Source organism: Takifugu rubripes, chromosome 11 (assembly GCF_901000725.2).
Source record: "Takifugu rubripes chromosome 11, fTakRub1.2, whole genome shotgun sequence".
In the NCBI taxonomy this organism is placed as follows: Eukaryota; Metazoa; Chordata; class Actinopteri; order Tetraodontiformes; family Tetraodontidae; genus Takifugu; species Takifugu rubripes.
The window spans coordinates 6661508-6673622 of NC_042295.1; the positions used below are offsets into that span (position 1 = coordinate 6661508).

Consider the following 12115-nt stretch of genomic DNA (forward strand, 5'->3'; position numbering starts at 1 on the left):
CCATGTGTTGCAAAACAGTTTCAACCCCCCGGGATTTTTCTTTTACTCGGTTAATTTTGCCTACGCGAATACATCAAAAATCTGCAGTTTCTTATTAAATAAAAGCATCTTTATTTGCAGTCAGGATTTTGTCAGTGTAAACCATCATTGCAGCGTGTCTTTGCATATTGTACATCATTAACGGTGGCTTGTCCCCTCCATCCGCATTACTGTTGACATTTCATGCAGCGCTACTAATACTTAAACTAAAATGCATTTTTGGGTATAAAACTAAATTAAATTAATAGAGATTGATTTAACAGAATGTAGGGAGGACAGAAGAGAACTAAATGTTGGTCTGCAGTGGATAATACAAAAAACAAGGGTTTATAGCTTCAGATTTAGTAATTTCTCATCAGGTAGCAGCCACATCCGTTCCTGTCCTGAGGAGAGAAGAGTGCACTGAAACAGGAACTGGGTTAGATCTTACCTTACAGCTTTGATAAATCAAACAGAGCTTCTAGAGAAGATACTACATCAATAGTCTGAGTGAAGTTTTTGAAATTATTAGTATTTGGTCTCCAATGGAGAAGATCCCACTTTGAAAGCACACTTAAAGTGAAGCTAAAGGGCAGCTTAAAGAGAGATAAAGGTAACCTGATAAAGGTTACAAACTAAAGCCACTACAGGTCCACAGTGAAGCCAGATGAAAGGGTGAGGATGTGGAGCTCTCCAGAGGGATGTGATGAATCAGAAGGTCACATTTCGATGGCAAGAAAACTACAGGGGTCATGTTTCCTATCAAAATTCCACATGACGTTCCTGGCAGAGCCTGTTGACATCAAATTTAAAATGAATACTATTTCAAATCAGCACTTGTGTCCAAACCTCATGTGAGGATGAATAACACACATTTTAGTTAAAAGAAAAATACTTTGGAACCAAACTACTTCTGCTGATATTTGCTGTGGTGTCTGTTCCTATGTGATCAAGGTCCCAGGAGAGCTAAGACCCCCCCCCCCCAGCCAGTTCTATTGCTTTTGGTAGAGGCACAATAAAAAATGTTGAGTGTTCCAGTGAGTCTGTACACGTTGGCCGGAGCGGAGGTGTGTTCTCTGTGCTGTAGTTTGATGACAGAACCAATTGCACTAAGTTCTCAAATGGAAAACTGTCCCCAGGTTTATCTGTTAGATTTGTCATTTTAGAGATCTTCATTCAGAATTTTGAGTAGCAGCCATGTGTACTTCAGTAAAGTCGATCTCGTTTGTCTGCACCTATTGTTTAGTGTAATTACATCTGGTTTCATTTATTAGCTATACAGGCCCGGAGCTTGTGGTTCATATTTCAAAAGTATTCCCTGCTTTTTGACCTGAGCATTTAGTAACTCTATCTATGACATAACTAGGTCAAAAAGATATCAAATCAATCTCTCCCTAAAAGTCACTTTAATTCAAGAGTTTGGGAAGACAACTATACCCCCCACCCCCTTGTGATCCACCCTTTGTAATTACAGAGCTCTTTGCTTATGTAAGGAAAACCTTGTCTAAAGCAGCACTTTCTAGCTGAGCTGCCTTCTCAGCTATTTGTGTATTTTTACATACTGTGGTGTCAGGAAAGAGTGTATCTGTTTCTTACTCCTTGTTTGGATGGGCTGTTATAAAGTGTGTTTCTGCACACATCATCACCACCATCATCATCGTCATCGTCACTGAAATCGTCACCTTAGTCCTTCCTGTAGTTTCCTGCCACATTTGTAGTCTATGTAGCTACACTCATTGTTAGCACATTGAAATGTGAATCAACTAAGATCTATGATTTTATCACTAATAGATTATTCGAGGCATGAATGACCCCCCCCCCCCCCCCCCCCCCCCCCAGCACGAACAACAGCACCAACATTAAAAATGTATATGCTAAATACAAAAACAAGCAGCTACATCCAGGATCAATTATAGTCTCTCTCCCTCATCTGCCAGTGTGAGATGAGATTAAGAATATTAACTACAGGCAAATTTGAGTTGTCAGATCATACATGAACATTCCTGTTGACAAAACTTTAGTACACTACAGCAAAATAAAATAAAAACAATGTATCGTCATTGGCAGCACATTAAAACTTACATCAACCATGGATGGGTGTTTCCTCCAGGCTCTTCAGGACTGTTCTGAATTAACGAGTTCTTTTACATGTATGTGATTACATTTGAATTGTTTTGCAGTAAAGAATCGAGGTGTTGTTGTTTGAATCATTCAGTGTTCAGATGATTATAAAGATATATTCATTTGTGCTAATGTGCTGGTATACATGCCAATTTGTCCAGAACTCATCGTTACATCTTCACACAATAGTGTTACTGTGTCTCCTCTGCAGTTTAGCATACTTTCCAGCGTGGTCGCATCTGCACTCACTTGTGCATAGATACACACACATCCTTGGCCAGCAGGTCCAGGCCGTGCCATATGGGCTGACTGGGCTGTTCTGTTTGACTTTTTTTATATATTCATCCTCTATCACCCAACAGAAACATGACAGCAGAAGCACTTTTCCTCCGCCATTTCCTTCATCCTGCCTCGTATGGCGTCAGTCCGCCACTTCGGATCATGTTCTTGTTCAAAGTATTTCCAGAACAGGAAGGACAGAAGCTGGAATTGTCGGAGCATTGTCCCGGAGTGCTTGCTGGGGTCCCGGATTAAGGCACAGGGAGATGATTGGACAAGAAAGACTGTAGCAACCTCACAGGCAGGTGTTGATCCCCTATACGCTTGTATATTTCACTGTATTTGCTCACAGTCATTACTGTGTATGGTGTAGCTGGTTTGAACTGGAAAATAGATGAGGCTTTAGATCCAAGTACCAGACCCTTCCTGAGGATTTCATTGTAGCACATTCTCGGTCATTACCTCAGCCAGATCACATGGATGTCAAACGTTCTCCTCAGACGTTGTTCTGTTATTTTGTTTTGGTGTTTTGGTCGGTTCCTCGCTGCTTGGTCTTCAGTTTAGCTCCCTCAGCTGTAGGCCATGTCTTTGGCCACCAAAATCAGACCCTTTTCACTGTTTGACAGCATAGTTCCACGTTCACCTTCAGGTTTTAGTCAGAACAAGTTCATTATATCTTCATGATGCATTCAGACAAGCTAGGTTTTATGTTCCAAACATTCTAAAATAAGCCACCATCTTGTCTTCTGCCACCAAACAGGTGAGGCTACTTCCAACCTTTGTACTCAAACACTTTTTTGACCTTTTTTGCAAACAATGAATCATTCTGAGAATCTGTTCATAATAATTGACTCCAGAACTTCTGACTTAAAGGACCTTTCTGTGCTGCATGTTTGCAATATTGACACAAGTTTGAGGCTTGGTTTTTAAAACATTCATACAAATAGAGCTGTAAAAATCTGAACCCAAAGTCTCGTCTGTCTGCTGGTTTTAACCCTTTCTAGGTCTTGAGCACAAACAGCTTTCTTAAACTGATCGGTATGAAACGAAACTGTGTTTATACCAAAAATTGGTATATAAAATAGTATATAATAAAGTGCAACGTTCCTGTGAATGTTAAGACTAACATTTCTAAACCTCCGATCCGGAGACCATTTGGCCTCTATCACACTGCTAATATTCAACCCAGGAGCACCGACAGCAGGACTTTGGAGGTTTATTCATTTGTGTGTGTGTGTGTGTGTGTGTGTGTGTGTGTGTGTGTGTGTGTGTGTGTGTGGCCTGAATCAATGATTCTTAATGAAGTGGGGTCAGGTGTGTGCTCCTTCACTCATCAACAAGCTTCCTATTTTCAGATTTCATTAGTTGGACATACGCTCACTGTAATATGAATTGCAGTTTATTTCTGCAGCTTTGGTGATGTTTTCGTTAATATAGAAAAAACTACAGTAGCTTTATTTTTCTTCTCTTTTGTTTAGCGTGTTTTGATTCAAACAGCGTTTATCAATCAGGTTTCATCCGAATCCTCCGTTTAGGTCACTCTAAGCACCGTAAAGACTTGAAAAGAAACATCCATTTTTTCAAATATCTACATTTTCACATTTCTTCTGGATGTATTTTTAATCTGTGCACCGCGGATCCTTCCTTTTAAGGAACTATTTCATCTGGGTGCTCCTCCTTGCAGGAACCATAATTTTCTTCATTGAGAGGGCAAGGCAGGAAGTGGGTTCTCCCTCTCCTTCTCTCTCTTCTCTCTCTCTCTCCCTCTTCTTCCCATAGAGAAGAAGTTGACAACAACCAAGTCTGCCTTTAGGATGAACAATGAATAAGAACACATCTTCTTCACCACCCCTCCATCTGTCTGTCTGACTCCCATCACTGTTCCTCTGTCCATTCTTTGTCCAACTCTCTCACCTATCCCGCTCTATTTTTATCCCCTCTCCTGCTGAGCTCACATCTGGATCTTATTGATGAAGGGAGCAACCATCCAGCCATAAAGGTCTGGCTGAGATCTTCACTGCTGTTTTTATCTCTGGTGAAAGCATAAATGTAAATAAAACTACGTTTCATCAAGTACCTTTTATCATTTCAGCAACTCCAGCTACGACAGATTTGCCCAGACAAAAAGCTTCTGATCATGTTGGGCACGTGCTGTGGTGCACGTGGCCATTCTAATGACCTTTTACCACAGACGGAGGTGTAAACACCTCATGGTATTGTTATTGCATCACCAGCTGCACATTTGGAGTTTGCTGTACATGGTTGAGATTTCAGCTTGGAACCTGTGCAGTGGTCCTCACTGAAGGACCTACTTTTGGAATCTTATTAGAAGGGAATCTTTAGATGCTGTGGACCAGACACATTTTTAGTTCCTACAGTGATCTATTTCACTATTCAGCCAAAGATTCTGGCTTTTATCATCAAGCTAAATACCACTTTTCAGTTTAGAATTCACACAATGCTTCTGTTAGTTTTCTTCTATAAAGATTGAAATTCATACTTGATAAAAAGTAAGATGTTCATAAAAAGTAACTGTTTTGTTGTGCGACCTGGTTTCTAGGTCACTTAGTGATGACAGGATGGTGTAAATCTCCCTAAATGCAGTCCTAACCTGTCGTCATGGTAAATACGGGCAGCCTCTGGAGTTGACCTCTGTCGTAAGCGTGTCTCAACTCTTGTCCTGTCCAATACTGCAGTCCTGTGTTTAAAGGAAAACTTTACTACAGACTTGCAGGAGACATCTGGCAACTCGCTGGCTCATCAGGTGTCTTTGTCTGCGTGCCTGTGAGCAAGGCAGTGTTACGTGGTTGACATGTGTGGCCCAAAAAAATAAGACAGTGAAGTTTCTTCCGCTCATGAATGGCACACTGAGGAAAGCCAGTTGTTCCCATCTCCAATCTAATCTATCGTGAGATAATTAGAACTATTTCCTCTTTTTGCAGCGTGTAACGACTCTGGACTAGAATAATAATCAACAGCTCATGTTGTGGCTGTTCTATTAATAGTCCAAAGAAAGATCCAGGCCCTGGGAATGTTGTCTACTCCGGAAAAACAAACTTTTCTTTCCTCCCCCCCCTTTCCCTGACCAGGCCCCCCTCCACCCGCCACTCCATGAGAGAGGGACTCTATGGGGAAGGAGGGAGAGAGGGGGATGGAAAAATGGAAAGATAAGACAAAAAGGGAGGAAACGGCTCCAGACCTCGACTGAGAAGTTTCCACCCTCCATAATGTTGCTTTTTGACCATCTTGTATGAATCTAGGCATAATTTGAATGATGTATAGATTAAATCATATGTGAGCCATAAAGTTCAGCCTGAAGTCGTCATATGTTCATATGTTGATCCATAAAGTGTGTTTAAAATAGGCCTGACAGCATGTATTTCCGCTACATTCCTCCCTGTACAGTGTGGAGAGATCCTCATTCCAGAATTGTTTATTAAAGACATTGCTGCTTCAGGTAGGGAAAGGTGGAGTGACAAGAGAGATGGAGGAAAAGAGACAATGAGAGGATTTTTGTGATTCTTTCCATTCTCCCTCCCTCCTTCAAGTGTCCCTACATCCTTCGTCTTTAAATGTTCTTGGAATATGAGTTTTTAGATGCCAGAGACAGTATTAAAACCTGTCATACAGCCCACAATCAAAACACATTTTATTTTTATTCTGGCTCATTTTATTGCCCTCTCAATTACACACACACGCACACACATGCACACGCACACACACCAAACACTACTTCCATATAAGGGGAGAGAGAGCTGTAGCAGGAAGACGTGCTCTCTCTTTCCTCCATTTGCTCAGTTGGTTGGCAGCCGTCTCTCCTGTTTCAAGCTGATCTTCCTTCAGTGCATTTTGCTGCGTTTGTTCTCGATTCCTTCATTCATGAGTACACATTGACCTGCTGTCTCTCTGTTTAACGCCCTGTTCAAATGAACCGTCGAGCTGAGTTTAGTTTACACCTGTACATAAAGTCCAAGCTAATTTTTTTCTGCATTTTTATTGTTGATATAATTCTTACACAATGTGTGGACATTTATTTTACATAAAGTTGTGACAAGTGTGACACTGTTGTGAATGTTTTGGAAGGAGTGGTTAATGTGTCCTTTAAAGATAAAAAGCAACTTCCTGGATGGCGCGTACACACACACACACACACACACACACACACACTTCCAATGATGGGAGGAAGCCTGGAATGCTGAACTGACAGTTGATGTTCCTCCTCTCTAAAAGTGACCAAAATATTTGATCAGTTGATGGATCCATATCGGATGGACATTTAAAGAGGCTCTGTTTTCCTGGTGGCAACAGCACTTCTGGACTTCCTTATGTTGAAGGAACTTTGCCATATCTTCAATTGTTTATGGCTTTAAGTTTGGCTGAGCTGTTCTTCACACACATAATTAGCCTAGGCACTAAAATCAGCCCTGATGTTTCTGGATTTAGGGTTAATATTGGGAGCTCAAGAAGCTGCTGGACTTCTGTGCTCAACAAGCCATATATTCCAGTAACATCCCATTAAGTTATTCTCTCATTTCCAGGAGAAGAGTCAGGGGCTGCCAAAGGCCAACAATCGGTACCCTCAATTTCTATTGGGTGCATTGGTGAAAAGCCTTGTAGAAGCCACCCCACCAGCAGTAGTGGTGTGTATGTATGTGTGTGTATAATTACCAGATGTTCTTCTGCAACCTCTCTTTTCATTCAGGCTCTCTCCCATTTCAATGTTTCTGTAGCAACCAGTGTTTCATAGCAACTGACCGACTAAAGTCTGATGTCACTTTTTCTCATTCACTCCCTCTTCGTGTTTCTGCCTTCATGTTCTGAGACCGTCACAAGTTTCTTCCCATCATCATATCACATGCTTCAGTACATGATGATTCAAGCCTGCGGCAGCTTCATGCGCACGCCTGGAGGAGGCGTTTGCTGCCTTCATTGATTGAATGACACATTCAGGGGCATTAACAGTAGTTGCCTACAGGGTTTATGCACAGATTACATAGATGCACCCTTTTGTCCAAGGCCAAAGGTTAAAGGTGTAGTAACAATTCACATGCTTGAGATGGAGCATCAGGACATTCAGGGTCATCTTCTTGAAACCAAATAGCACAAAGTAAATAACAATCTTGCTTATTGTCCTTGTGGCTACACAGTCTGAAGCCATGTGACCGCATCCACCTGTGGTGTCAGCTTATTTTTCTCTTTCACCTCTGGGTTTTTCTGAAATGACTCTTGAAATGACCCCCCCCCCCCCCCCCCCCCAAAGTAGTATCAAGTAGTATAATCTAGTGATTGTTTTTCCCAAGAGAAGGAAAGTTCCTTTGCTGTCCCAAAAACGTTCCAAAAAAATCGCAGAGTCGGCGGAAGGAAGCGTGAGAGATTATCCCAGGGCCATCAAGATGGGACAGGGTGGCAGAGAGGACAAAGTGGGTGGGAGAGATGACAACTGGGATGGTATTTCCGGAGCTGTGTTGGGATTAAGACGAGTTTTTGTGGCTGATGGCTATCTTTGGATCCCACTGCATTGTGGGACATATAGATGAACAGGAAGTTTATGAGATCCCAGCTCTCCAGCTGCAGTAGGCCTGGAAGGATGGGAGACTTTGTAAAAAGAAGGCTCCAAATCCATCTTCTGTGTTTGTTCTGTTAGTTCTGTGACTCCTTTGGCAGAGACATAGTTCTAAAAGCTATTTATAATTATCTATTTTATCAGACACATTTCTATATTGTAATTAAATACAAATGTGCCATCATGCTTTTGCTTTCGAAAGTCCTTCTGGGAGACTGTTTTCTTTCAGATTATCTCTTGTCTCTGTATAGCTCATCTCAGGTATCCTCGCGCATGCACATGTGCATGTATGTATTAGCCAAAGTTTCAGTTGTGTCCCTTACTCTGTCTTGCCTCTCGGGTATAACAAATCTTTTCTCTCTCTCTCCCCTTCCCTCTCTGCCCCTTTCTCTGTCTTTCGGGCACACACACACACACACACACACACACACACACACACACACACAAAATCCCATGAGGGCATATTTGGGAAGCAACTAGATCTGGGCACCCCAGTATTCTGTTAATTTTTCTAATCAAATTTTTTTGCTGCAATTATCTGAAAACACTTTAAAAATTACAAAAGAAATTTAACTTGGTTAACTCAATCATTTAGGTCAAATTTCCCATTAAATGTGTTGTGAATTAATTTCACAATACCCAGTTTTATAATCTGAAACCCGAGTTTTTAAGTATGGCTGCTGCCCCCTTGTGGACGTACTTTATAAATATACTCAAACTAATATTTTTTTGTTGAAATTTAAAATCACCAATATTAGCAGTTCTTGAGTCATTAAATATATTTCGACCAATACAAATGCTAAATTATGTAAAAGTATATTTGATACACAGATACAGTACATACCCTAATGTTTTGGGATTGCTAAAAAATGTACAATAAAATTTAGAAAGCTGAACAGTTTAAAAATTTCACCATTAAAACTCCTTTTTGTAACATTAAATAAAATGAGGAAATGTATTCAGCAACGTTTGTATGTAACTCACGATGGCCTAGTGATGCATATGGGGTGTAAATCTGCCTCTCAATTGGTGATTTGATATAACTGACTCTGGTTATGATAAAGTCTTCAACAGAAAATGAACAGGTAGTAGATTAAAAAAACCTCCAGTATTGAGAACAAAAGATTATAAAGATTAACTCAATTTATCCCACAGAGAGGAAGTTCAATGTCAAAGTCATCACTCCTACTTGTTGGTCTATAAATTATTTCTAAAATGACTCAACTTTCGTTGGGCTGATAATGGATTCAAGACTGTGATGCAGATATCACACACACACATACACACACACCCACACACAGACAAAGAGGGCTGACCCATCATGATTCCTCTCCCACTCATCTGTTCTGAGGGACATCATGGGGGCTGCTCCTCTGGTCTCCTCTGCTCTGTCGTGGCTCTACTGGTCTGTTCTGGCTCCTTTGGTGTGAATCATCGCTGAACAGATCTGACCTGAAACTGGAGACTCTCAATTCAGAAATAATTTGTGTAAATAAAAGCAGAACAAATTCATCTGTAACTATGACGCTGTTGAAGATTCCTTTCAGTCCTGTAACTGAATAATGTGCTTCAAACCAGGTTCCAAAAAGAGGCGTCAATTCAAATACAAATATTGCAAAACATTTTTCAAACTATTAGTTAATTAAAAGAAACACAAGGAGAACACAGAACACATCAGACAGTTATTGCTTATTGTTTCAAATATATCATCAGTTACAATTTAAAAGCAACAGTTTTTCAGGAATTTGTCAAATGGTGAGTTTTATTGTGAAAAGCTGCTCTGTTGTTTGACAGTCCTGTCAATTAACAACACCAGTGTTTAATAATAAGTGACAGATAAGGAAAACCCGGGAGTTGAGCATCGTTGGTTAACTTAAATGTTGGTTAACATGGCACAAAGGCTGTTCATCCAAATTCTTGCCAATTATTTAGCAGTGTTTTGTTTAACAAAACTTTGCAAAGTTTTACTGTGGTTGTGTGTGTGTGTGTGTGTGTATAAAATTTTATATATATATATATATATATATATATATAAAATATATAAATAAAAAATTAAATATATATCAAAATATATATTGTGTGTATATATGTGTGTGTCTGTACGCATATGTATATATCTAGGACAACTAAAGAACACTATTTGTTGTGGTGACAACAGACCTGCTGAAGAGATGCTGGAAAATAAAGACTGGAAAGAGCCACCCTGAATATGTGGTTTGTGGTCTAGAATAGTCTGTGCTATCCTCAGGTTTTTGGTGTAGAAACCATAGAAACCACTGTTTCTATGGCAACAAGACAACAATGGTTGGACTAAAGAGCAGTTTCCTTTGTCAGATGTGAGCTCTTTTATCCCCTGCTGCATAAAAAATAAACTTTAAAGTTTGTGTTTACTGGTGATTGAAGTACTGAAGGTCCCCTCAAACAGGTCTGGGTTGAATCGGGCTGAGTTAGGATAGGGTTATTGGTTAGGGTGACTGGTCATTGGTTAGGGTTGCTGATTAGGAATATTGGTTCTGGTTATTGGTCATTAGTAAGGGTAATTTTATTGTGGTTATTGGTTATGGTTGTTGGTCATTGGCTAGGATTATTGGTCATTGGGGAGGGTTATGGGTAAGGGCTATTGGTTATGGTTATTGGTTAGTTATTGATTGGTTTATATTAGGGTTTAAATAGAAATTACAGTAGAATTTCCCAGGTTTTTTTCCACGCATCCTTTTGAAGCATCAGCACTGTTGAAAACTTTTGGTGAATGAAAACAAATATTTCCTGCACTCCAAAACATGTTTTTTTTCTTAATTACATTCCTAAATGAGCTTTTATCTTGATGTTTAATGCATATTTATTTATTTATAAGAAACATAAATCTGTTGGAAAATAAAATACACACCAGCCTGTGTGTAGTGTTTAAAGATTTTTATTGTCCTTGTTATTAATGATATCTTATGATTTATTGATTATTTATTTGACTACTGTGGTCAGTAGTATTATAAACTGGCTTCCTGTTCTTTACCGGCATTGTTTTATAATTTCCTGCTGGACCATTTCAACAGGAATTCCAGGCAGTCTTCAAGAAACAGACAGACAAACGGATGGACAATTGAGCTCCCGCTTCTCCTTTCTCCATTGATTATTTGTGGGCGGGATTAATCCAGTCTGGCTGAGCTGAGCTGAGCACCATAAGCATCTGCTCTGCCTAGCGTCTCCCACGTTATCATTTGGAGTGAAGGGAGGGAGGGGGCTCTGGCACACGCCACACACTCTTTTCCACCCACAAATGCAAGCACACACGACATCTTAGCTGACATCATCAGTAGAAAGTAATGAGGCGACCAGGCACACATGCTCGGGGGGGCTGCCTATTGCTTGTGGCAGCATGATTTCCGTGGCGGCGGGCAGCTGAGACTCATGCTGGAGATGTGGGAGGAGGTTTTACAGGAGGAGTGAATTACTTCATCTGCTGCGAGAAGATCTCAAAGCCAGGAGGGATGGTTTACTTGTGGTGATGTGAAGAGCGGCAGCTTCTCCAGGTGTGTTTCTTAACTCTGCGGTGGACATGAAGCCTTGCTGCACTGAATAAACATTGAAAGAAGCCCTACAGGTGTTTTGGGCCGGTGCCGTGTCACCTGGTGTCCGTTTGTCACAATAAGCGTATGCTTGGCTGACCCTCGGCTCCATGTGATTCAGATGGTACGAACATTAGCCCATTTCAGCATCTCTCTGGAGGAAATGAATGAGCATGGAGAGAATGCTGCCAATGAAGGAGGAGAGAAGGATGGAGAAGACGCAGTGGACCTATTCAGGAACAAAAAGAATGGAACCACCCGTGTAAATTTGGATAGGAATGGGCTTTGTGCTGGGAGTCCAAATGGAGAGGTATGGCTGGTGTTTTCTTGTCTTTATGTGACTCTCTGTCCTCCACCCTGGACAGCATCACCTGTCCTTACGTATCCTCCTACACTTCTCTTATTATGCAGCTAATTCATTGTTCCTCCATCTCCATGTGTCCATAAGACAATTAAGGCCGAGCCAATCAGACGATTAGCTGCAACTCTTCATATTACACAACCTCTGGCTGAGGGGCTCTTTCCTGTCAGACCTTCACTTGTTGCTGTATGAGCCGCTTCAAAAAGAGAA

The 12115-nt window shown here is 40.8% G+C and overlaps 1 protein-coding gene across 5 annotated transcripts in view; it reads left to right on the forward strand.

Moving 5' to 3' along the window:
* arhgef17 (Rho guanine nucleotide exchange factor (GEF) 17) overlaps positions 1 to 12115 on the forward strand; it is a 44700-nt gene that overhangs the window by 7167 nt on the left and 25418 nt on the right. Inside the window, exons 1-2 of one of the 5 annotated variants that reach the window (XM_029843796.1) lie at positions 10877 to 11508; positions 11666 to 11854. The exons of 2 other annotated variants lie outside the window; for them this stretch is intronic. In XM_029843796.1, coding sequence (XP_029699656.1) covers positions 11666 to 11854 — 189 coding nt within the window. In that variant the 5' untranslated portion in view covers positions 10877 to 11508. Of the gene's footprint in view, positions 1 to 2539; positions 2720 to 10876; positions 11855 to 12115 lie in introns of those variants that run through there. 2 more of the 5 variants (XM_029843797.1, XM_029843795.1) reach the window with 2 other exon arrangements.